The sequence below is a fragment of the Myotis yumanensis genome, unplaced genomic scaffold (genome assembly GCF_028538775.1).
Source record: "Myotis yumanensis isolate MYYU_CA2020_CCGP unplaced genomic scaffold, mMyoYum1.0.hap1 SCAF_5, whole genome shotgun sequence".
NCBI classification, from domain to species: Eukaryota; Metazoa; Chordata; class Mammalia; order Chiroptera; family Vespertilionidae; genus Myotis; species Myotis yumanensis.
Window position 1 is genome coordinate 33813820 of NW_027223756.1, and position 27437 is coordinate 33841256.

Below are 27437 nucleotides of genomic sequence, written 5' to 3' on the forward strand. Positions count from 1 at the left end.
CTGCGCTGGCCGGGACGCGGGCCGCCCTTCCCCCTGGGCCCCACCCTCCTGGGGGACCACGCCCGATGCCCAAGGTGCCTGTTACCAGCGGGCGATGTTGCGCCTGCGCCTTGGCGCCTGGTTCCCGCCCCTCTTCCGGTCTGGCGGCCGCCCAGGGCCGGCTCCGCAGTTGCGCAGCTCGTGCCGCGGCCCTCCCACCCCTCCGCGCCCCGCCGCCTCCTGACGCCTGGCGTGACGTCACCACGCCGGCGGCCGCCATTACAGAGAGCCGAGCTCGGGAGCTCTAGCTAGCTGAGGAAGACAGCGGCCAGCGGCCGAGCACTGCGGGGAGAGCCAGCGGGCCAGAGCCAGCGCCGAGACACCGCCAGGAACCACACCAGTACCTCGGGGACCGGCGGCGGCGTGTGCGTGTGGCCCGTGTGCGGGCGGCGGCGCGGGTGTAGCGCGGAGCGGCAGCCTGTTCGGGCGGGTGGCATCATGGACGAGAAGGTGTTCACCAAGGAACTGGACCAGTGGATCGAGCAGCTGAACGAGTGCAAGCAGCTCTCCGAGCCCCAGGTCAAGAGCCTCTGCGAGAAGGTGAGCTACACTCCGGCTGCGGGAGCCGCCGTGGGCTGAGCCCGCCGAGAAAGGGGTGGCTGTGGGGAGGGTGCAACATGGCGGAGGCCGCCCGCCCGGGCCCCCGGCGCCTCCCAGACCGAGGTCCGGCGCGGCGCGGTCCGGCGGCGATTCCCAGGCGACCCGGCGCCCCCTGCCTCGCGCGCGGAGATGGGTTGTCCCTGCCACTGGCGCCTAAAATGGCGCCGTTCACCCCACTCCGAGGCTTCGGAGCCTCCCGGCCTCGGCGTCGGACGGGTGCTGGGGGAGCGGAGACCCCGGGTGGGGGCGGTTTTGAGATCCGGGCAGGAGGCCTTGGGTTCAAACGCCCAGAGACAGAGCCTGAGACTCTCCTGTGAGGTGGGCCAGAGGCTTTTCCCTTGGACTCAGGACTGAGTCTCAGCTCCAAAGCTGTCCAGAGGGTCCCCTCAATGGCGAGCTTGTAGGCCAGACCCCGAGACCTATCGAGGGGCCCCACTGCTTTAGTGCTGTCCTAGAGGGATTGCGCCAAATTCGCCGAGCAGTCTTGTCCAGTCTTTTTGTAAAGCGCGTCTTTTAAGAATTTAACAACAAATCTCTTAACCTAGTTTCTACGAAGGTCATGGTGGTAGATATAGGGAGGCATAAAAGTTCTTTTTCATCGTTGGAAGAAATGAGAGAGTTGGTTGAATCACACTGTATATGGAGTTTTGGGATTGGAAGTCAAATGTCAGTTGAATTTATGATTTCTATGCTGACCTAAACTGGGTAAGTGGGAAATCTTTCTCTAAGCTTAACGTACTTGGCATTTTGCCATTTATTATTTTTTTTAATGAGCAACATCAACTGTAAGAGCAGCAAATTTTGTATCCTGGCTCTTTGTTAGGAAAGTTACTTGTTTGTATTTTTGTGGCTTTAAGTGGTAGTAATAATAATAATAGCTATCGATTGAGCGTTTACTGTGTTGCGGACTTGTGCTTACAGATGCTGAAAATAGGATCTTGTAGTCCGTTTCATTAGTCCATTTTAGTTACCCTTTTTTAAAGTGAACTTTGCAGCATTTTATTTTAATACAGAGTTGTGAAATATTATGTTATCACTTTGTATTAGTGAAGGAAGTTATTACAGAGCAATTATGCTGACTTGTTTGTGGTTTGATGTGAAAATTAGGTTCATGAGTTTGGCCTATATACCCCTAAAATAGGCTTTTAAAGAAATTATGCTATAAATAATTTCAGTTTAAGTGAGGCAAATTCAGATTTATTTATCCCAAACCCAAACAAAACTCTCCTAGTTAATGAGGTGGCACATCATCTATTGGAGCTGCATTGTAATGGTAGCTTCTTGATCCTTAATTCCCCTGCATCAAATGAGGATGGTGTTTATTTTAAAGATGTACAAATAAGCTTTTCAGAATTATTTAATGTATATTATTAGGTCTTAATTTGTAGGTACCATAAGTGATGATTTTAATGACTTTTAGAGTTTAGTACTTTACATAAAGACTTAGTCAGCAGTTGGCTAGATGACTAGTCATTTGTGTAGAAAATATTGGAAGAGAAGTAATGATGTAATTGGAAAATCATGGGACTGCAAAGTTAGACTTGGACACTAGTGAATAATTGTGACTGACCTTGGGGCAACCACTTCACTTGGTCCATTTTCTTTTTTGAAACATTGATTTGTTGTTCCCCTTATTTAATGCATTCACTGGTTGATTCTTGTATGTGCCCTGAGCGAGGATTGAACCCACAGTCTATTGGGATTATGCTCTAACCAACTGAGCTACCCAACCAGGACCCATTTTCTTGTCTATAGACTTAAAGCATGTTTAATTTGAGATCATACAATTTCATTTTAAATGAGTGCTTTGTGTTTAAATATTGAAAACCTGAATATCCAAGATTGCTTCCTTTTATGAGAGGAATGGAAAGCAATGCAGAATATGTTTATTCTCAAGGAGTCTGAATCTAGTTGGAAATCAGTAGTAAATGGACCACAGAAGTAGAGGGTTTGTGTTGGAGACTACAGACGAAATATTTGATGCTTAGGTGGGGTGTATGAAGCTTGGTGCATCTAGTAAATGTTCGTTGTTTTCCACATTTTTGTAAAACTAAGATGAGTGAGGTTAATCAATTTATGCGTAGATCTCTGTTGCTCATCCAGCCTGTCCAGATTTTAATTCTCAGAGCCAAAAAGATGGGAAATAATATTTGTAGGTACATTTCCAAGAAATGGATGAGCCTTTTGGGGGGATACCATCACACAGCCTTCCTATTGTCTTTAGCTTGTAAGTATTTCAACTTTTGGTATTATTATTTCCAGACTAAATTAATTTGAAGGCAGTTTTTTAGGTATGTGGGATGAGTTAGGATACGTGACTTGAAATGATCTTTTGTACAAGTCTTCCTAGTAAAACAAAAATTCCCTTTTCACTGTTAATATTTGTATGGCTAATAACCCATCTGGTGAGAGCTTCATTTTTAAAAAATCTTGAGGGAAATTTTTTTTTCATTAGTACAATAGTTTTTTATTTTAAGAAAAGATACTTGTTGGAAATAGCTACTTAGTAATAGTTGATTATTTCTTTGATTATGAGAAGGTATGATAATTTTAAAACCTTTTATATGTCTGAAAATGCCTGATCTGAATGAAATACTTAAAGTAGTAAAGATCATCATAAGAGATTATTGTAATTTTTAAAATGCAGAGGCCATTATTATGATATCTCATCAACATTGAACAGTGGTAGGTGTTCAAATGCAGAGAATCCAAGAGTGAAAATAGTTTTATGTTATTAACAAGTCAAGCTCCTCTACCCCTCAAATGTGATTAAGGGTTATATCAAAGCCAAGGTGCCCTAACTGGTTTGGCTCAGTGGATAGAGCGTCGGCCTGCGGACTCAAGGGTCCCAGGTTCAATCCGGTCAAGGGCATGTACCTTGGTTGCGGGCACATACCCAGTAGGGAGTATACAGGAGGCAGCTGATCGATGTTTCTTTCATTGATGTTTCTAACTCTCTATCCCTCTCCCTTCCTCTCTGTAAAAATCAATAAAATGTATATTTTTTAAAAGCCAAGGTGGTTGTGTGTGTGCAGTATACCTTGTCATTTGGGGATCATAATTTGTTGATTGTTTAAAAATTTGTGGTAAGTGAGTGTAGTTTTGTGTCAGGCACAATTCTATAGTCAGTAACATGACTACATCTGTGTAATTGGACTGGTATATTTCCATCTACAGATGGGAAAAAATATTAGTGTCAACTTGGCTTTTCACATTAACTACAGTAAACAGTCTTTTATTATATGACTTCAGCAGTGGTTTAATTTAGGTATGATTTTTGGCTTTGTGCGTTCAGTTCTTACCAAACTTGTAGAGAATGTTATTTGATAGCCAGATTTTTTTTTCTCAAAGCAGTTCTTTAACTAGGTATGCTGTTTTCCATTGCTCTACAAGCACTATAAATAAAATACAGTCATTAGGCTTCACTTAGTATTTAACCTTTCTTACGTGAGTATATAGAAAACAAACCCCTTCTTTCTAATTAGATGAGCTACAAAATATTTGACCAAAGATAAATTATTTTATGAAGTGTAATGTGTTTTTTGCTAGTCTGTATATATGTTTGGTTTACATTGTTTGGTTCATTTTCATAAAAGTAATATGAACATTGAAAACAGTTGGCAGGGAAGCATAATACAGAATATTATGTTCATCATACTTTACATGCATAGTTCTCCTAAGTTTATGTAACAGTTATTGTCCTCAATTATAAATAGAAACTAGAGGCTCAGGAAGGTAAAGTTATTAACTGCAGAGGCTAAATTGAGATTGCCTAGATTTAAGGATTCTAAGACCAATGTTCTAGCCTTGCTTCACAGCCCCCTTTTAGATTCTTAGGTAGTGTTAATAAAAGATGCAGGTGAATTGAGACCAGACTGAATTGTAGAATCAACAGCTCTGTAAAATAAAGCATTACTTTTATTTTGATTGTTTGAAAGTTCCCTATTCCTGTCACATACTGTTGTTTCACTGTGTCCTGGAGGAGTAAACAATAATTATTCTTCAGTTTTGGATGTGGCTAACTATTCCCTCCTCAAATAAGATTAATGAGATGAAAACTCCAGTTTATTTTCTATGTATTCTCAGATAGTATAAATTGTGATCCATAGACTAAGCTCTGAAATATTCTAATAAAGCATAACTGACATTATTGTTCATTACAGTGTATAAATTGCCTTTCTTTTTATCCTCATAGCTTCCACAGTCAAAGCTGTTTGTGCCTCTTTGTTTCATGATCTTCCAGGCAAAAAGCAGTAATGCAGTTAGTTTTGAGTTGACTTAATGAGGAAACACCGAAAAGATGAACAGTCCTACTATTCAGATACACAAGTTCTCCAACTCTCTTTGTTTCAGAGTCAAGAGTTCTGTGTCTACAAATATTGGTAGTAGTGAAACGCATGCTGTAGAACGAATGATGAGCACTTCAGAAGTGTATGGGATAATATTTGCATCACCACTCTGGTATTCACACTTTTTATGACAGCAGGTATTTCCTTATCTCATAAGTCACATGGAATATTAGTTTAGTTTAGAGGAGTTAAGCTCGGAAAACCAGGAGACATTGGATTTGGGTTGAAGAAATGGTAGGCAAGAGTCTTTTTTTTTGGAAGGTGCTTAGGAGAGATAGGAAAAGTTTTGTGTGGCAAGGGACCCGCCCCCCCTTTTTTTTTTAACTCTTTTCTACTTGGTCCGATTCTCTCTTTTCACTTTTTAAACATTTTTTTTTTATTGTTTAAAGTATTACATATGTCTCCTTTTTCTCCCATTGACCTCTCCCCATTCGTCCCCCTTTCCCCAGCACATGCCCTCACCCCTTTACTGTCTGTGTCCATGGGTTATGCTTATATCACTTTTTTTCTTTAATTCATTTCCTGTTACCATCCTTGTCTGAAAAAATCCTCAACCTATACTCCTACGCAAGTGAAATCTGAATTGTACTAAAACTAGGAAGGGGAAAGATTTCCTTTTGTTTTAAATAGCTTTTCTCTCTACTTCTGGAGCAGAAGTAGTAGAAGAAGCTGAAGTTGAGACTTATGGTTTGTCAATAAATGGCTAGGGTCTGAAAGAACTATAAAGTAACAGCCTGGGGTTAATAGCTTACTTTCACAATACCAAGTTACTACTGCCTAGTTATGTATTGGTATTGTGGCTTGGAATGGATGAACAAGGCAGTGACAGAGAAATGTGTGTCTAAAGTTTGTACATGACCAGCTGGCCAATTGCTCTGGCACCACTCCCTGTCCCCACCTCTGCCTTAATCATTTAATTACTACTACAGATTGGAATTTTTACATTTATGTTGTTGGGGGGGCTGAAAGAAGCTTGAGAACCTTTGTTCTAGAGTGCCCTGGGAAACAGTTTGTTTCTTTAGCAGCTAGAGTCATATACAGAAGTGTAGTTGACAAAGGTTCTGGAGTGTCATTTGATTCTATTAACGATGTGACACTGTACATTTGTTCTTGGAATTCATTCAATCAAAAATTTTAAGCCCCTATTACATGCATTACTGGCTTTCAGTATTTAGCTTTGTCTAAATAGCATTATCACAGGGATTTGTTAGTTTTCTTTTTCTTTTTTTTTTTTAATCCTCTAGGGAGGATATTTTTCCATTGATTTTTAGGGAGTGGAAAGGGGTGGGGGGGGGGGGAGACAGAGAAATATTGTTGTTTCTCAGTGAGAGAAACACATTGCTTGGTTGCCTCCTGCACACGTCCTGACCAGGGCCCAAGCTGTGGAGGAGCCTGCAACCAAGGTATGTGCCCTTGACCTGGATCAAACCCGGGACCCTTCTGTCTGCAGGTCGATGCTCTATCCACTGAGCCAAACGGGTTAGGGCTGCTTTTTGTTCTTAATAGCAAGGTTTCAGATTAGTCAGAAGGTTGAACTTCTGTAAACTATATAGGAAAGATTTTAGAACAGGGGTGGGCAAACTTTTTGACTCAAGGGCCATAATGGGTTCTTAAACTGGACGGGAGGGCCGGAACAAAAGCATGGATGGAGTGTTTGTGTGAACTAATATAAATTCAAAGTAAACATCATTACATAAAAGGGTACGGTTTTTTTTTTTTTTTTTAGTTTTATTCATTTCAAATGGGCCGTAGTTTGCCCACAGCTGTTTTAGAACATTTGTACTAGTGGTGATCGAGGGAATTTTATTTCTCTGCACCTATCATTTGTAAATTAGTAGTAATGCCCACCATCTATTTTGTTGTGTGGCTCTGACTTTTCATTAAAAGACTTTTAAGAAGGACTTTAGAATGGAGTAGAATTTTAGTGTTAGAAGGAACCTTAAAGACCTAGCCAGTGGTCGGCAAACTCATTAGTCAACAGAGCCAAATATCAACAGTACTTCTTCAAAATAGACTCTCCCAGGCCGAAAACCGACTTCTGCGCATGGGCCACGAAGTTTCAATCGCACTGTACGTGCTCCGGCACATAGTATTTTGTGGAAGAGCCACACTGAAGGGGCCAAAGAACCGCATGTGGCTCGCGAGCCACAGTTTGCCGACCACGGACCTAGGCCAAGTCATCTTTTACAGATCGGGGAGGAAACAGACCCAGAGTGGTTGAATCTAGTTTTATGATCAATTGTTGTGAGAATTTTTTAATAAACTATGTATGTAGCAACATTTCTCAGCTTAGTAGATTAACGTTTTTTTCCCCCATGTAGGAATGATTGGGAATGTTTAATTTATGCACATGTGTAGGTTGGTTAGTAAAGATTGAGGTCAGATATATAGTTTTAAAGAAAATGATCATTTATTTTGGTTAGAGATGAAGATGATTATTTGAAGCTTAATCGTACAGATTTTAATCAAAGAAGACCGAATTGTTTCATAAAATATTAGAACCATCTGTTTGGTATAATTAATGAAAGACAAGTAGTATAAAAAAAGGTTTGATAATTGAAGATAACTAACATAAATTCATTTGCTTCCAGAGCTAATATGCACTACTTTATGTATCCCACCAAAATAAAAATCTAGCCATATATATTAATTTATCTTAAAACATAATTTTGCATAGTTATGAAAATCAAAGAAACCTATCTTTTATCCTTTTTAAAGTAGCAAAAAGCAAAGTGAAATTCTCTTAAGATATTGAAAAAAGTATTCTTGCCTGCAAATTTAATTATTTTGCTGTAAATTAAAACTTTAGATTAAAAGTTTTAAAATGTCTTGAATTGTTTAACTGAAAAATAAAATTTAAAGATTGCATTTTTCTCAGCTTCTCTTATGCCTTTATGGCTATATTGGTGAAGATGTATGATTAGAGTGTGAAATGTTAAATTTACTTGAACTAGAGTTCCAATGAATATTGGAATTAATAATCAGATTTTTTAAAAATTTTTTTTAAATATATTTTTATTGATTTTTTACAGAGAGGAAGGGAGAGGGCTAGAGAGTTAGAAACACTGATGAGAGAGAAACATCGATCAGCTGCCTCCTGCACGCCCCCCACTGGGGATGTGCCCGCAACCCAGGTACATGCCCTTGACCGGAATCGAACCTGGGACCTTTCAGTCCGCAGGCCGACACTCTATCCACTGAGCCAAACCGGTTTCGGCAATAATCATATTTTTAATAGAAAAAATTCATAAGATCATCACCCAACTCTGTGACTACTTGAAGAGTATGTGTGGACAATTTGTATAAGAGGAGAAATAACTGGTAGTAAATAAACATGGAATAAAAAGTTAGAAATCTTAAAGGAAAAGTGCCAGTTAAATCAGGAGATAGCATTTTATATCTGAAACTAGAGGCCCGGGGCACGAATTCGTGCATGGGTAGAGTTCCTAGGCCTGGCTGGCAATCAGGGCAAATCTGTGGGACTACTGGCAGGGCGATTGGGGCACCCGCCTTGGCTGGCCTAGCGCCGCCTGCTCACGGGCCCTAACCCCCGCCGGTCGGGGGCCTGCAGGCTGGGGGCAGCTCCTGCGTTGAGCATCTGCCCCCTGGTGGTCAGTGCAGGTCATAGCGACCGGTCGTTCTGCCAATAGGTCAATTTGCATATTAGGCTTTTATCATATAGGATAGCTGAGCATGTTGCATAACAAGTTGGGCATAATCTGGTGTGAATGTGTATGTGTGCGCACATGCACGATCTTGCATGCGTTACACACAGGCCCAAACCGTTAGAAATACAGGAAGAAAAGGTTTACACATCTATAACTTTTCCAGTTAACATCTGCAAACATAAATAATGATCTCAGTTTATAAGTTTATTAGGGCCAGAGCAATTAACCAGTGTCTCTTTACTGCTAGACTTACGGGCCATAAATTGCAGGTGAATTTGTGTCCTTCTCTTCTCTCATTCTCCTTGTCCAGAGACATTTTGATGTAAAGTTGCAGTGCAGCACCTCCAGGCAAAGGTAATGTTTTTAGATAAGTACTTGGTTGCTCTGAATTTTACTTATCATTATAACCTATTTAATCACAGAAGAACCCCTACAAAGGTTGAGTTCAAGGTTGCATACAATAACAGGTGATCACAGTTTTGAAGTCTGAGATCACAGATTAAAAACCACTGGTATACCATTTATATAAGACGCTGATTGTCTCTTAAACTACGTATTGACTCCTCGTAAACATTAAAAATAAAGTAGTGCATCTAGGACAATCAGTTGCACAATTCACACAGCCCTGAAGTTTTTCAGTGCCAACTAACAGTTGGACATGAGACGCAAGTGAACTTGAGATACTGTCCATTTTTTAAGATTCAGTCAGAATTGGATAAACCGTTGGATCACCTCTGCTTATGTAGGCTCTGTGCTTCCCCTCTTTCCCTTACAGTTTAGTGTTCTTATTGTTTTGGTTGCACATGATAGAATGCTTTTGATCGCTTTGCAAATCAGGAAAACCAATGATCTAAGACTATGACAGGATCTTAAGTAGGTTGATTTGTCCATTTCAGTTTGCTGTTTGGTGGGCCCCTCTAAGGACCTTCATTTTTCCTTCAAGTATTCCAGAAGATGAGTCTGAGCATCATCCCATCTCTCTTATTTTTTTAATTGAATTTATTGTGGTGACATTAGTTTGCAAAACCATACTAAAACTGGAATGTCCAGCCCAGTATATTTAAAAATCACCCACACAACAAAGTTTCTACAGGTCTTCACAAAATCTGGAATTTCCACAAGATGTCTGATCTTTATAATCCAAGCAGTCATCCTTGAAGTTAAACTTCCAGGAGGCAGTTTGGTCCTTATAATCCAAGCAGTTAAGTAGTTGAATTAAAACCAGGCTTGAAGCTACATATCCCTGGGTGGAAAGAGAAGCTGAGTACTGATTGAGATGGCTGGTGACTGTAGTGGTACCAATAGGTTGTGTGTGACTTCTGGTCCAGGAAGCTGGTGATGCAGAGGAGTCAAGTAAGATCTGTAGTCCATGCATGCCCCCAAAGTAGAAAGTTGAGCTATTATATTCTTGACTATAACCTGAAACCCCAGTATAGGCTATGGGCTATAGGTCATGCATGCAGGAAGAGAAGGTGGACAAGGGATCTGACAGTGGGGAGATGGAAGCTGGACTCCAGATAGATACAGGAGCACTGCTGCTGGAAATGGTTGGAACTGGGGTGCTAGAGGGGTGAGTGAATTGGCCACTTGCTCCACTCTCTGAATTCACTTTCTGGGCTAGAAATTCCTTTTGGTAGGTATCACTTTTTTTTTCTTTTTTTTTTTTTAACCTCCATTTTGTTGCTGCTGCTGGTGGTGCTACTTAGCTCTTTGATTCTTAAACTGTTTTCTGGTAGCCCATCAAGGAATTTGGCAAGTCTATGCCAGAAATGGTCAGATTCAGCCCATTGATTACATAAGGCAGTTGCTTAAGATAAAGCATCATGCTAACACTACGGTGTCGGGTGAATTTCCCGCCAAAATATAAGATGGCGCGGGCAATTATTTAGGTTTCCCGCGCAAAATCAGAGTTAGTTTAAAATGCCTATATCTTTTGAAGTATGGGTTCGATTGAAATGAAATTTTCGGTTTCTTGTGTAAAAAATGAAAATTTATTCAATCACAGACATTTTTTTATCTATTCAGTACATAAATAATTCGATATATATAAACTAAATACGAAAAACCCAAAAAATACTTATTACCTAAAAATATACACATATTTTTAAAGTTTAAAATAAAATTTTCATAATAAATCAAAACAAATAGAAATTAATAGTTTTTTAGCGTATGATATTTTTCAAAACACGCCCCTTTATGTAGAGGTATATTGCAAAATTTGCACATGTAGCGTGTCTCACTGCGCAATTTATGAACGGAACATACGCGACACCTTCTCAAAATGTTTTTCTTTTTTCCACTTCCGACAATTGCCTGTAACGTATGCTTTCTCATGTCCATCGATAGCCTGCATGGTGGATCAGATGTAGGTGGTTTAGCCCGCATTCCAGAAGTAGACGGTACTGGTTGAAGGTCTGGAACAATGTCCATGTCCTCTGGAATATCATCCGTCAACCAGTGGATAGCTGTTTGTTTCAAAAACATTTTAAAACCCATTTTTCTTTGCCTCACTGATTTGTAAACTGCATAAGAATTAAATAATGCGCAATTTATCATATACATTGCCAAACTTTTTGTCCATTTGACCGTCCTTCGCAATATCGAATAATATGAAAGGTATTGGTCGGCCCGGTCAACACCTTTCATATGTTTATTGTAGTCAATGAGTGCATTCGGTTTGACAATTTTCTTTTTTGATGTTCTGTCAATATTCTGACTTTCTTCCATCTCCGCAGAATGAATCGAAGAAATCAGGTATACAGGCTTTTTTGATTGCCACACTTGTAACAATATATCATTTTTCCTTATAAATTTTGTTTCACCTTTTTTCAAAGAAATTGTTTGAAAATCTTTAGGTATACCTCGATTTTTCCGGATTGTTCCACATATTCTGAATTTGTTTTTCATAAGTGCTTCACAATTTGCGACGCTATTATAATAATTGTCCATATATATATGGTACCACGAATCAGTGTATGGAGACACTACTGTTTGTATCGTTTCCAATAATCGCTTTCCTTCGCCGCAATAAATTTCCATGTTACAGATATATCCTGTATCACTTTCGCACAACAAACGAACCAATATTCCATATTTAACGATCTTGCCAGCATTATATACCCTAAAGAATAATCTTCCCCTCCAAGGTACGATCCCTTTATCTAGTGATAATTGCTGATGAGGTTTGTAAATATTTATTTTAGGCACAAAATAATCTAGTACTGGTCTCACTTTGCAAAGTCTATCTGATTCATTTACGATATCCGCATTATTATTGAAGTGCCAAGCTTTCCATATCTGTCGGAACCTGTCTCTCGTCATCGTTTTACCAAAATATGGCGTCTCCGTCCATGGCTCCGTGGTCCAATAGTCATCTCTTCTATCTTTGCGCACCTGTCCCATGAGAACAATTAACCCTAAAAACTTCTTCATCTCTTGAGGGGTTATATCTTTCCACTTTAGGCTTTTTTTTGAAAGTTTGAAATTATTCCTATTTTGATTATAATACCTGTTTGACTCCTCTACAAGAAATTCAAAAAAATCATCTCCGATAAATAATTTCACGGCATCTTCTATATTATTTATAACAGCATCTGTGTTTAATCCTTGATGCCCTAAAAAATCTTCTAAGACCAGTGGATTATCAACATGCGACCATTCTTCTCTCCCGCCTTCTATATCTGACTCTGAGTCAGAGCTGGAGCTCGAAATTCTTCGTCGCCTCAATGTCCTGGGACGCACCATTACTTCATCATCACTAGAATCTTCATCACTTGTACTCGCATTTTCAAGATCGCTATCACAAGAATAATTGGACAACTTGTCTGCACAAAACTCATCATCACTATAGTCTGAATGCTGCGACATTCTAGGTTAAAGCAAATAAAAATAATACTAACTGAAAATAGCGGTACTCCGATAGATATCTGATATAAAAAAATAATTATTATGCGAACACTTTGCGGAACGATTTTATTTTATTTGGTTAAAAAATTCTATATGAATGTCTTTATCACAATATATTTAAATATTTAAACACGTAATAATATTCACAAAACTCAAAACTAAAGACGTCCGGACACAAGAAGTATTTCTCAATAACTATTCTCTTTGCATGGTGAGATATCCAGGGATATCGGTTATAAAATGAGAAAACAATACATTGGTACCCTAACGGTATTGTACTCGACCAGCGCCATAAAGTGTTCTCTACTTACAAGGGATTTTTATGATACCTATTACCCCAATGGGTATGAAACGGTTCGCATACGCAGGTAGGTATCTTTGTGAACGGCAAACAAACAAATATTTGGTAATACGCAGTTACAATCGGCCCGAGTTTACACGTTTCCCGCACTCCACCGCAAATCTATATGAACCGAGTTAAGACGGCTCCCGCGGAGTACGCGCAATTCACGCGAGCCGACTTAACTCGTTTCCCGCAATCCAAGTGCTAATAAGGTTGTTAGGACACACAAAGTCAGTCCAAATGGTGAGTGGGTGAGGGGGGTAGAATCCAGCTAGAAGGTCTTGCTTCACCCAGGGTAGATAGATTCAGGGCCCTTGGTGGGAGCGTTTGGAGTGGTGGAACTAAGTGAAAAGCTTGCTTACTGCTTCAGAGGCAGCAGCAGCTCTTCCACATTCCACCACTAACAAAAAGCATAATCCTGTTGTATAGTACATATGAAACTAAAAAATACTATCTTGCTCTGTAATCCCATCAATTGAAAATATTCTGAAAGGAAATCATTCGGATAACAATAATACGTGCATAAGTCTGTTCAGGAGGATGTTCTACAGCAGTTTAAAATGATCACTACAATGCTGTAGGAAATTGGGTTAGTGAATATGAAATATTAGAACACAAACGAGATGTTGACCACTTATAGATATGAGGTCTGTATGTAGGTAAAAACTGGAAGAAATGAGTGGTTTTGTTGCTGAGGTAGGATTATGACAGTCATATTATTCTTAAAGTTTTTCCACTGAAATTAACAATCTCAACATTTCATATTGTATTTTTAAGTGTTTGCTTGATTATAAGTGGTTGGTGCATCTGTTGGTTCATGTTTTTTCTCTTTTGCTTCCTTGAAAAATCTTGGCTTGGATGATCTGTGAGGTCTAATTTAAGTCTGCGTTGCTTGTAATTTCATATTATTATGGTGGCTAGGGATGACCTATATCTAAGAATGTCAAGCAGATCTATATAAGTCATTCACCTTATACTTGATTGCTTTATAGCAGGTTGAAATACAGTCTGATTTCTGAATCTGAACTTAGAATGCTGAGAGGATGTTGAAAATAAATTAATACCCCTAAAGGTTGCTTTCCTTCAAGTGATTTTCCAAATTGTTTATTAGGATGGTATAAAATTTAGCTTCACACTGTTACTTGTGATGGTCTCTTCTTATTAATAAAATAGCCTATTCCCATTTTAAATAGGAAGTTTTTAAAATATATATATATTTTATTTTAGAGAAGAGAGAAAGGGAAAGGGAGAGAGAGATAGAAACATTCAAGGATGATAGATAATCATTGATTGGCTGCCTCCTATTGGGGATCAAGCCTACAACCTGGGCATGTGCCCTGACCAGGAGTCACCCAAGACCTCCTAGTTTGACACTCAACCACTGAGCCACACCGGCCAAGCTAGGAAATTTTACATCAAATTTTTTTTTCCTTGAATTCATTCATTTCATTATTTGCCACTTGACTGAATTTCAGTAGGGTTCCAATAAAAAAAAAATGAATATGGTGCTAATTACACTATTTTTTTTAAAACTTGATCTTTTTTTTTTTTAAATATATTTTATTGATTTTTCACAGAGAGGAAGGGAGAGAGATAGATAGTCAGAAACATTGATGGGAGAGAAACATCGATCAGCTGCCTCCTGCACATCTCCCACTGGGGATGTGCCCGCAACCCAGGTACATGCCCTTGACCGGAATCGAACCTGGGACCCTTCAGTCCGCAGTCCGACGCTCTATCCACTGAGCCAAACCGGTTTCGGCATTGATCTTTTTTCAAATGTTAAGTAGCTGAGACATTTGAAGATCTGAAAAAATGTTTTAGGGGTTTAGGAGAAGCAAAAAAGTTTGGGAGTGTGTGTGCGTTTTGCTTTTTTGTGCCCATGCATAATTCAGGGACATAGGCTTTAAATTATAGCAATCAGAATACCAGAGGATGAGACCTGCCAACATAGCTTAGTGATTGAGTGTCTACCTATGAAACAAGAGCTCATGGTTCAATTCCCGGTTAGGGCACATGCCTGGTTTGCAGGCTCGATCTCCAGTTAGGGGTGTGCATGAGGCAATTGATCAATGATTTTCTCTCATCAATGTTTCTCTCTCCCTCTTTGATCTTTCATCTCCCTCTCCCTTCCTCTCTGAAATCAATAAAAATATATTTTTAAAAAAGAAGAAAAAAATGCAAACCACTAGATATACTAATAAGTCCACTTCATAGTATCTTCTTTCAGGAAATGTGCCTTCATATGTATACAAGGGAGCAAATACTAGGATATACATGCAGCCCCCTCCCCCAGAGTATTATCTTCTATCTATCTATCTAGCTAGCTATCTAAGTATCTAGTCTATGTATATAAAAGTGTCCCCTCAGGAGTTTGATCGCTCGCTATGACATGCACTGACCACCAGGGGGCGGCAGCCAGAAGGCCTTGATTACTGGCCAGGCCTAGGGACCCTACCTGTGCATGCATTTCATGCACCAGACCTCTAGTTCATCAGATAATACTCCATGTTCAATGTGAGAAATTAACCAGGTGTATATATGTGCATTCTGAACTCCAAGATATATTGGTAAGGAGAAAAGCAGACTGCTGACCAATATTGTTTCTAGTTTAAATATGCAGTTATATTTCTTTAGGCTCATAACATGACTTAAAATGTGTAAACAAGGTTTTGAAAGGGTATACATCAGAATGCTATTGGTGGTTACTCTGTTCAAGGGGGGCAATGGGGTTGTGGAGAGTGGACAATAACTTTTGAAAATTTCTTTGAAGTAAGCCTGTCATTTCATTCATAGCTATTTTCGTTAGTATGTAGACATGGTATTAATGCCAAACAGTAATAGACTATGTCTAGTAAACTGCTTTTTAGTAATAAGAAACCAAGGAAGGTTGGAATTACACTAGTGATGTGGATTATATGTATTTCTTTAGAAATATCCCTTTTTGAGGACAGTGAATATTTTTCTACATTTAAAAATGTTAGGTCAAATTAATAATTTTGGATGTCAGTGGTTGGTGAATGTACTGAAATAGGTTCCAAAATGTTTAGAGACTTGAAAATAGTGGTTCTTAAACTTGGCTGCATGTGAGAACACCAGTATGGGGTGGGGAAGGGAGACTTAAAAAAATTATTGATGCTTGAATGAAGTGCCCTCTACATCTCAGGCATTGTTTGTTCTAGCAAGGTGCTGTGTACACAGTTGTGACTAAAATGAATCTGGTGAACATTGTAAAAATTGTCAGTTTGTTGCATGGAACATAGATTAGAGACAGGAAAATGAAATAGGGAGGCCAGCATAGTAATCCAGGAGAGATGATGGTGGCTTGGGCCAGGATAGTAGCAAAAAAGATAGAAGCAGATAGATTTGAGATATGTTTTGGGAGGAGACTGGGCAAGACTTGCCTGTGGATTGGTCCTGGAATACTATTGGCCTTTAAGCGCTACTCCATTTCAGATACCCACAATACCACATTTCATAGCCCCTGCCCCTGAAATACTACATTCACTCATCAACTTTGCTGCCAGTGGATCTTCGTTTCAATACCCCTTTGTTTTTCAGTCTATATCAGCCGTGGGCAAACTACGGCCCACAGGCCCGGCCCGTTTGAAATGAATAAAACTAAAAAAAAAAAAAAAAAAGACCATACCCTTTTATGTAATGATGTTTACTTTGAATTTATATTAGTTCACACAAACCCTCCATCCATGCTTTTGTTCCGGCCCTCCCGTCCAGTTTAAGAACCCATTGTGGCCCTCGAGTCAAAAAGTTTGCCCACCCCTGGTCTATATCCATGCTTCTTTCTCCTCCTACATTTCCTACTTCGAGTGACCAACTATCATGGTTTGCATGGGCACAGCTGAGGCATTTCCTGGGATGCAGGATTTTCAGTGTTAAAACCAGGGTAGTGGGTTACCCTACCTCCACCCCAGTCCACCCTCTTCTTTACTCTTGTGTGTTATGCTTCAGTCATGTCAATTTTTCCCTCTTTTAGCTCCTGGGACATTTTTACAAGTAATTGTATCTGCCTGTGTAGGACCTCCTCCGATGTTCTACTTTCATCCCCTTTGTGGAACTCACTCACTCATTTTTTGGATCTCAGGCTCAGTCAGTTTTTTTAGCTGTCCCGGGGACTGTGATCCTGGAACACTGCTGCTTATTCCAGCATGTCTTAGCACTTGGCCCTTTTGTAATGATCATTTTTTAAAAAAATATTTTTATTGACTTCAGAGAGGAAGGGAGAGGGAGAGTTAGATAGAAACATCAGTGATGAGAGCGAATCATTGATTGGCTGCCTCCTGCATGCCCCCTGCTGGGAATCAAGCCCGCAACCCGTGCATGTGCCCTTGACCAGAATTGAACCCTGGATCTTTTGGTCCACAGGCTGATGTTCTGTCCACTTAGCCAAACCAGCCAGGGCTGTAATGATAATTTTTATTGTCTGTCTCTCCTGCTCTACTGTGTGCTTTTTGAGCTGTCTTGTTTGTTGTGATGTCTTATTTAAAGTGGCCTTCACCAGTTACTCTCTCCCTTTCATGGCATTTAACAGTCTGTACTCCGTTGCTTAGATACTTGTTTGTTGGCCTGCACCCCCTACCCTACCATGGGAATGACCTACATTGTTCACTGTACCTTTAGTAGCTAGCACAGAACCTGCCTGACACATAATATCACTCAGATAAATGTAGCAAATGAATGATATCTTCCAGTGCTCTTTACAGTTTCTGGTATATAGTAATGGTCAATAATTGTGTTGAATGAATGAAATGGTATTGAGAGATAGATTATGTTACCCTTAAAAGTAATGTTTGAATTTGTGACTATGTGGAGGAATGCTGTCAAACAGTTTTCTAAAAGCAGCATAAAACCCATGTATATTGAATAGGCACAAACTGTAAAACAAGAAGCTTGTATTTTGGTATACTGTAAAGTATAAAAAGTATATTAACATACAGGTAAAATTTTAATGTCCTTCAAAAATTAAAGTCAAGCAGGACTAAGAAACCTCTCCTCATAGCCTGGGTTCCTGGAATGCCAGCATTATAGTTAGAACTCTAGCCGGCTTGGCTTGGTGGATAGAGCGTCAGCCTGCGGACTGAAGGGTCCCGGGTTCGATTCCAGCCAAGGGCACATGCCTGGGTTGCGGGCTCAATCCCCAGTAGGGGGCATGCAGGAGGCAGCCGATCAATGATTCTCTCTCACCATTGTTGTTTCTCTCTTTCTCTCTCCTTCTCCCTTCCTCTCTGAAATCAATAAAGAAATATATTTTTTTTAAAAAGAACTCTAAAACTAAGGAATTAGGTACCTGAATGTCTTGCTCCATTTTCATTGATCTTTATATAGCTACTAGTAATATAATTTCTTTAGTGTTTACTTAGGTGACAACTAATAGGCCTAAAAACTCTTGATACTGATGAGAGAAATAGGGCTGTGCATCTTGATACACATTTGGTTTTGGATTCAGGGGAGAGATGACCAATGCAACAAAATCTTGCCCTCATATAATGGGATCATAATTGCCTGCAATTTCATTTTCTACTGAGTTGAGTCTTACACTACATTAAGTGTGAAGAAACATGTATTTGTTAATGTTTAATGTCAAGTGTATTGGTTTATTTTTTTTCTCTCTCTCTCTATCTGTAGGCTAAAGAAATCCTGACAAAAGAATCCAACGTGCAAGAGGTTCGATGTCCAGTCACCGTCTGTGGAGATGTGCATGGGCAATTTCATGATCTCATGGAACTGTTTAGAATTGGTGGCAAGTCACCAGATACAAATTACTTGTTTATGGGAGATTATGTTGACAGAGGATACTACTCAGTTGAAACAGTTACTCTGCTTGTAGCTCTTAAGGTAACTTCAATTTTATGTTCAGATATTTTAAACTGAGTAAAACAGTCCTTTTGAATGTCCTTTTTCCAGAGATTTGTGATTTTCTCTGAATATTAAGTTTTAGAATAAAACTTTTAATTTAGGATTGCAAATATTTAGATTTGGGACCTAGAAATCATAGGTCTATCTGTCTGAGTAAAGGGATGGTATAAAATAAAAACAAAAAGGGTTTTGTGTGTTTGTGGGGAGTTTTTTTGTTAATCCTAACCCGAGGATATTTTTTTTTATTGATTTTTAGAGAGTGGGAGGGAGAGTGAGTGAGAGAGAAACATTGATGTGAGAGAGACATATCGATTGATTGCCTTTCCACACACACACCTCACCTGGGGCTGGGGATTGAACCTGCAACCCAGGTAGATGCCCTTGGCCAGAAATCAAACCTGAGACTCTGTGGTATTCGGGCTGATGTTCTAACCACAGCAACACCAGCCAGGGCAAAAAAAGGTTATTCCTTAAGGAAGAAAATAACCTTCGATTATTTGAAGAAATATTAGAGGGCTGGTCAGATAGATTTTAGATCAATAAATTGGGATGTGGAGGAATATAATTACCTTTCTAGATACTTTTGAAGTATTTTAAAGGAATGAAATGTCAGTTGTTGGAATGTTTATATCCTTTGACAGAGTAGTTCTATTACAATTTTATTGAAGTAGAAATTCACAAGGAAAAGAGCTTTATTTATATAAAAACATAAACTGCAGCATTATTTTTAATATCAGAAAGAATTGACCTAAATATCCAACAGAAAGTGAATATCTAAATTATGATTTATCTCAATGGACTAGTTTGTAACCATTAAGCATGTCATGATAATCTAGAACAATAGAAATGATAATTAAAGAAAGCAAGTTGCTTTATATTGGGTATAGCTTTGGGAAATGTACAAAGGTATGAAGGTGAAACATGAAATGATAAATAGCGTTTAGTATGGTAGGCTTCTATCTTTCCCATAAAAAAATTGACTTTACCTTTTGGGGAAAAGATTTTATTAAATATGCAGAATGGTGCCAGAGCCGGTTTGGCTCAGTGGATAGAGCGTCGGGCTGTGGACTCAAGGGTTCCGGGTTCGATTCCGGTCAGGGGCATGTGCCTTGGTTGCGGGCACATCCCCAGTGGGGATCATGCAGGAGGCAGTTGGTCGATGTTTCTCTCTCATCGATGTTTCTGACTCTCTATCCCTCTCCCTTCCTCTCTGTAGAAAATCAATACAACATATTTTAAAAAATAAAAATAAATAAATAAATATGCAGAATGGTAAAATGCCAAAGACTTCTAATATTGGAGAAGCAGTGAGATGTGGTTTTGGCAAGAGCTGAATTTTAGGCAACTAATATAATGTATGTGTTTGAAGCTACTAGTCTGAATCATGTAAAGTGCTACAGAACATTTTTGGAGTCATTATGTTCTGCATCTGTAAAACAAAGGAGTTAGATTAAATGATGGAAACTTTCTGTGGTAGCTCTAGATACTATAAGAGCAGACTTATAAGCTGACCTTAAAGCCCAGGATATGAATCCCAGTGCTCAGAATGATTGAATATGTTAACTTTAAGAATTCATGTTTGAAGCTGTTAAGGGTTGAATTGTGCTGCTGCTACTCCCAAATTTCATGTGTTGAAGACCTAACCCTCATTACCTCAGAATGTGACTGTGTTTGGAGATAGGGTCTTTAAAGATGTAATTAAAATGAGGTCAGATGGGGAGCCCTAATCCAATGACTGGTATCCTTATAAGAAGAGATTTGGACACAGATTCAGAGGAAAGATATTAAGACTGTTGGAGAAGATAGACATTTACTAGCGAAGGACAGGGACCTTCAGATGTAACCAATCCTACCAACATCCTCTATAACTGTGAGGAAATACATTTGATATTTAAGCCGCCCAGTCTGTGGTGCTTTGTTATGACAGCCTATTCTTTATTATGACAAACTAATAAAGGGGGAAGGAAACTAACAAATAGTGATGGAACAAGAGTATCCATTTACAAAAAAAGAAGAAGAGGAACTTAGATACCTCATACCATATAAATGGACCATAATTGATCATAGACCTAAATATGAGAGCTAAAGCTATGAATTTTCTAGAATAAAACTTAGAAAATCTTTGTAAACTTGGGTTAGGCATAGATTTCTTAGCTATGATACCAGAAGCATGATCCATTAAAAAATTAATAAATTGGACTTCATCAGAATTATTTTTGGTCTTCAAAAGACATCACTAAGGAAAATGTATTTGTATTCATATATATATATATATATATATATATATATATATATATATATATATATTTAAAACCTGTTATAACTAAGATGACAATTTAAAGATGGATGAAGTATTTGGATATTTCACCCAAGAAAATACCAGTAAGCACATGAAAAGATGCAAATTAAAGTCACAGCCATTCAAATGGCTGTCATCAATAAGGCTGATAATACCAAGTGTTAGTGAATTTGTGGAGAGATTGAATCTTTATGCATTGCTGGTGGGAATATAAAATGCTCTGCACTTTGAAAAAGTTTGGCAGTTTCTCAAAAAGTTAAACATATCCCTACCATATGACCCAGCAATTATACTCAGTTAGGAATCTACCCAAGAGAAATGAAAATACGTTCATATAAAAATTTACATGGCCCTAGCTGGTTTGGCTCAGTGGAAAGAGCATTGGCCTGTGGACTGAAGGGTCCTGGGTTCGATTCCAGTCAAGAGCACATGCCCTGGTTGCGGGCACAATCCCCAGGGGGGGGTGTGCAGGAGGCAGCCAATCAGTGATCCTCTCTCAACATTGATGTTTCTATCTCTCTCTCTCCTCCCTTCCTCTCTGAAATCAATTAAAAAATATTTAAAAAATTAAAAACTTACACACATTAACTTGGGGTGGTAAGCATACAGTACAATATATAGATCATGTAGTAATTTTATTAACCAATGTTACCCCAATAATTTCAATTTTAACCATGTACATTCAAATGATTATAGTAACATTATTCATTGTAGCCCCAAACTGCAAACAATCCAAGTATTCATTCAACTGGTGCATAAAAAAAAAAAAAAAATTGGTATGGCCATACAATGGAATACTATGCAGCAATTAAGAAAGACACACCACTGATCCATATACAGTTGAGCATCAAAAATATTCTGCCTAAATGAAAGAAACCAGGCACAAATGACTGCATGTTGTGTGATTAATTTATATGCTATTTCTAGAAAAGCAAATCAATAGAAAGTAAATCAGTGGTTGGTGGGAGTTGGGAGTGACTGCAAATAGGCATGAGGGATCTTTTGGGGATAATGGCATGATTATAAAGCTGGATTGTGATGATTGTTGCATAATTATAAATTTACCAAAAATTATTTAACAAGAAATAATTTATGAATAGAGTGTTATAGCTGATAATTCTCTTGGTGTAAAATTGGTGGTAGGAGTTTGATTTAGTTGAGATTGGGTTGACAAATACCTCATGGAAAAGTGCCTGTAGATGTGTGGTTTCAGTTCAGTGTGATACAAGGATTTGGAATGGTTTTCGTTTTTTGTCTTTTCCCCCAATAAAATTGGAACTCTAGATTTCCCTGTGGAAGGTTTGCTGAATTGTTGTTTGGTTTTTGAAGGAGCCAGCATTTCATGTTGTTTTCCATTTTGTTGTTTCAGGTTCGTTACCGTGAACGCATCACTATTCTTCGAGGAAATCATGAGAGCAGACAGATCACACAAGTATATGGTTTCTATGATGAGTGTTTAAGGAAATATGGAAATGCAAATGTTTGGAAATATTTTACAGATCTTTTTGACTATCTTCCTCTCACTGCTTTGGTGGATGGGCAGGTATGTAGGTCTTCTCAAAACTTACATCGCTGATTGTTTTCAGTATTCTGCTTTCTTAATGTTTAAGTACCAGTAACTTCTTTGTCCACTCACATCCCTTTGGGGCCTCTTTGAAGTGCCTTTGTATCAGGCCCTGAACTATATGTTGGGACTGCATCCATCCTCTCAAACTGTTTCTGGACACATCTGGGAGATGTAATTAAGGAGACTATAACAAAATTCTGTGCAAAAGAAGATAATAGTCTGTGGTGAGAGTGAAATCAGAGAAACATTTTCTTGGAGGAGCAGATTGAAGTGGAATCTGCATTAAGTAGTGATGGTTTATCAAGAAGAAAGGGAGTATATTCAGTAGTTTAGAGTGGGTTGGGAGAAAGATGGCTTAGAGGAGGTGCAGAGACAAGCCTGTTTGTGGCAGAACATAGATACAAGTGGGTCAAATAATGTGGGCTGCTGTCTGCGCCTTAGTCCAGAATGTCTCAACTTGTTTTTAGGTGAGGTTAACATAAACCACTCTTTTCAGATCTTCTGTCTACATGGAGGCCTCTCGCCATCCATAGATACACTGGATCACATCAGAGCACTTGATCGCCTACAAGAAGTTCCCCATGAGGTAATGACTTTTATTTGGTTAATAAAATCTTTTTAGCAAACTTCTTGGAGGAAAAAGTTTAATTGTAACTTAGTTCATTATATGTATTCTTTTGTTTAATTCTCAAAAATGACCCCATGTGGTGTGAACACTCTTGTCCACCCGTTCTTCAGAAGAAGCTAATATAAGGAACCTGCCAAGATCGCCATACTTGTGGGACTGGGCTTGGGACATAGGGTATAGTTTTCTTCAGAGTCTTTGTCTTAATTACTAGACTCTAGTGCCTAACATTGACATTTGTATACTATAGGCAAATTATTAGTTAGGGTTTGTTATTGGGGCTCATTGATATAGGCTATTTCTCTTAAAAGACATCTGGAAATAGTTTATTTATTTGACATAGATATTTGTAACTGTAAAACCTTTTACTGTTTCCAGCAAACACCACTTAAAAAGAAATAAACCCAAATATTTTAAGTAGTCTTTTGGATGGTAAAATTACAGTGATTTGAAAGAAGAAAAAGGAAAAATGGGCTCAATTCTTAGCATAGAACATTGACTTTTAGCATACAAATAAAATTTGGGTCCTGTTTAAATTAATTCTAATACAATTCTGTGATTATCAATAAAGTCTGCTTTTGGTGAATTATTCAAATCATATATTAACCATTTTTGCAAGTCTGTTTAACTTAACTTGCTTTTTTAGGGTCCAATGTGTGACTTGCTGTGGTCAGATCCAGATGACCGTGGTGGTTGGGGAATATCTCCTCGAGGAGCTGGTTACACCTTTGGGCAAGATATTTCTGAGACATTTAATCATGCCAATGGCCTCACGTTGGTATCTAGAGCTCACCAGCTGGTGATGGAGGTACGTTCTGTTCTTTGAAACCTGATTTGCCTTTTATGTAAACTTAATGAAGGAAGATATTAGGGAGTTTTAAATGAATGATACTAATGAGAACATGTAGCCTGAGCCTTTTCAGTAGGTGCACACTAGAAGTAAAATCTCAAGCTTTGGTCACCATGAAATTCATAGTTAACATGTTTTTAGAGATTCTTTTTTCAAATTTGAGTCAGTGTTGATTAGTAACATTATCTAAGTTTCAAGTGTACAATTACGATATTGTGTGCTCACCACCAAAGTCTAGTCCCCCTCCGTCACCATAAATGTGACAGATTCTTTTTTTTTATTATTGTCTAAAGTTTTACATTTGTCTTCATTTTCCCCAATTGACCCCCGCGACCCCCCTCCCTGCGTCACCCCCCCCCCCCCGCCCCCCCCCGCCCCAGGATTCTTTTCTAATGTGTTTTTATTAACCTCAGAGAGGAGAGAGATATAGACACATCAGTGAGTGAGTCCAGGTTGGCTTGGCTCAGTGGTTGAGCATAGACCTATGAACCAGGTCACAATTTGATTCCCGATCAGGGCACATGCCTGGGTTGCGGGCTCGATCCCCAGTAGAAGGCTTGGCGGAGACAGCTGATCAGTGATTCTCTCTCATCATTGATGTTTTTATCTCTCCCTCTTCCTTCCTCTCTGACAATCAATACATTTTTTTAAAAAGAAACATCAGTGAGAGAGCATCATCCATCCAGCTGCCTCCTGTATGCTCCCTACGGTGTATTGAGCCCACAACTGAGGCATGTGCCCTAACCAGGAATCGAACCGTGACCTCCTGATTCATATGTCAATGCTCATCCACTGAGCCACACCAACCAGGCTTGACAGATTCTTAATGACAGGATAGTGCTTGGGATTTAAGAGTGGGGAAGTAAGATTCAGGGGGCAGGACAAGAGGGAATGTAATATTTTATTATCTCAATTTTGTTATTTCGTATATTTAATGTGTATGTGTGGAGGAGAGTTTGGGAAGAAATAAACCAAAATATTTTAAGTAGTCTTTTGGATGGTAAGATTACAGTGATTTGAAAGAAGAAAACGGAAAAATGGGCTCAATTCTTAGCATAGAACATTGACTTTTAGCATACAAATAAAATTTGGGTCCTGTTTAGATTAATTCTAATACAGTTCTGTAGTTATCAATAAAGTCTGACTTTGCTAAAGATAGGGAAATAAATTTGTGAACAATACTTTAAAAGTAACTGATGCATTTGAATAAAGCCAGAAATGCTAGAGGCATCTATTCTTTTTACCTGAGCAATGACCGCCTTGGTACCTTGGAACTGCCTGATTCCTGGTTAGGGCACATGCCTTTATAAGGAATGGCCATATACTCATTCTTGGATCATGTTTAGAGTCACTGCAATAAGAGAGGCTGGTGAGACAGACAGTGCTGTTTACAGAAGGCCAGATATTTAAGAAGATCTATTGGTTATTGTTTCTAATTTAAAAAGTTGTGTAGAGCTCAGGAAATTATTGTTGTCTAGAAACTGTTGCTATTTTTCAAGCCTTTTTGAGAGAAAAGTTTTTTTCTTGAGTAACATTTAGTTAGGTAAATAAGGGAGTAAAATGTATTTTTATGTCCTTTCTTTTTTCCTTGTAGGGATATAACTGGTGCCATGATCGGAATGTAGTAACGATTTTCAGTGCTCCAAACTATTGTTATCGTTGTGGTAACCAAGCTGCAATCATGGAACTTGATGATACTCTAAAATACTCTTTGTAAGTATCTACACCTGAGTAGTTGATTGCTATTATTTGAATATATAGTTTTAATGGGAGTTTTAAGAGTTGAAAAGCTCATTGCTAAATACATTCCAATTTGATTTTTAAGTTTCCTTTGAAACAGACCTATGGTATTTTGAAATACATCAACAGAAACTTGTGATATATATAGGTCCTAATATAAATTAGAACTTTAAACCTACATTTTACTTATTTAGTAGAGCCCATCTTAAAATTGATCTTATAAGGAAGCCTAGTATATAAAAGCATATCCTCTCTGGCTGAAGTTACCTTGGCTCTTTGAGGAGGCATTCAGCTAGAAGACCCTTATTAAAAGCATGATTGAACTATAATTAGTTTTGTTACATTAAGGCAAGTTGAAATTTGATAGGAAAAAATAGTGTAAAGTTTGAAAGAATGATGTTCTTGATTTTGAGTGTCAGTACAATGGTGTCTTCGAGTATAAACAACAAATATGTCTTGTTTTTCAGCTTGCAGTTTGACCCAGCACCTCGCAGGGGCGAGCCACATGTTACTCGTCGTACCCCAGACTACTTCCTGTAATGAAATTTTAAACTTGTACAGTATTGCCATGAACCATATGTTGACCTAATGGAAATTGGAAGAGCAACAGTAACTCCAAAGTGTCAGAGAATAGTTAACATTCAAAAAACTTGTTTTCACATGGACCAAAAGATGTGCCATATAAAAATACAAAGCCTCTTGTCATCAACAGCCGTGACCACTTTAGAATGAACCAGTTCATTGCATGCTGAAGCGACATTGTTGGTCAAGAAACCAGTTTCTGGCATAACGTTATTTGTAGTTACTTTTGCTTTCTATGAGAGACTGCAGATAAGATGTAAACATTAACACCTCGTGAATACAATTTAACTTCCATTTAGCTATAGCTTTACTCAGCATGACTGTAGATAAGGATAGCAACAAACAATCATTGGAGCTTAATGAACATTTTTAAAAATAAGTACCAAGGCCTCCCCTCTACTTGTGAGTTTTGAAATTGTTCTGTTTATTTTCAGGGATACCGTTTAATTTAATTGTATGATTTGTCTGCACTCAGTTTATCTCCCTTCTCAAATCTCAGCCTCATGTTGTTCTTTGTTATTGTCAGAACCTGGTGAGTTGCTTTGACAGAACTGTTTTTCCCCCTCCTGTAAGACAATGTTAACTGCACAAGAGCACTGCAGTGTTTTTCATAATAAACTTGTGAACTAAGAACTGAGAAAGTCAAATTTTAATTGTATCAATGGGCAAGACTGGTGCTGTTTATTTAAAAGATAAATCAGTTGATAAATTTTAGAATTTGTAGAATGCTAGGTAAAGAAAAAAAAAAATCAAGTCCATTACATAGTCTCTCTGGTAATTCCTTAACATTCTTCAGGTGAATTTCATGATTTATAGTTCAGATAGTACAATTTATCAGATTGCCAGTGTGTTCTTTGTGGGTTCTTCCTGCATATTAACTTGTTTGCAAGAAAGGAAATCTGTGTGCTACTTCAGTGAGATCGGTCTGTAAAACCATGTAACTTGAGATTTAAGTTTTTTGGGTTTTTTAATAAAACAGCATGTTTTCAGGTAGA

The 27437-nt window shown here is 38.6% G+C and overlaps 1 protein-coding gene and 1 pseudogene across 1 annotated transcript; one reads left to right on the top strand and one right to left on the bottom strand.

The window, feature by feature from the left end:
* Nucleotides 1-241: 241 nt before the first annotated feature.
* On the top strand, nucleotides 242-27437 carry PPP2CA (protein phosphatase 2 catalytic subunit alpha). The gene is made up of 7 exons (XM_070414995.1): nucleotides 242-579; nucleotides 18549-18758; nucleotides 22448-22621; nucleotides 23142-23231; nucleotides 23917-24078; nucleotides 25715-25833; nucleotides 26328-27437. The coding sequence occupies exons 1-7, from the start codon at nucleotides 478-480 to the stop codon at nucleotides 26398-26400; spliced, it is 930 nt and encodes a 309-aa protein (XP_070271096.1). The 5' UTR covers nucleotides 242-477; the 3' UTR covers nucleotides 26401-27437.
* Nucleotides 9754-10481, bottom strand: LOC139011674 (homeobox protein OTX2-like; annotated as a pseudogene).

Bases quoted from the DNA above. Each gene is read 5' to 3' on its own strand.
- PPP2CA (XM_070414995.1), top strand. From the start codon at position 478: ATGGACGAGAAGGTGTTCACCAAGGAACTGGACCAGTGGATCGAGCAG. The intron at 580-18,548 runs GTGAGCTACACT...CTCTATCTGTAG, and splicing joins TCAAGAGCCTCTGCGAGAAG to GCTAAAGAAATCCTGACAAA. The intron at 23,232-23,916 runs GTAATGACTTTT...TTGCTTTTTTAG, and splicing joins TACAAGAAGTTCCCCATGAG to GGTCCAATGTGTGACTTGCT.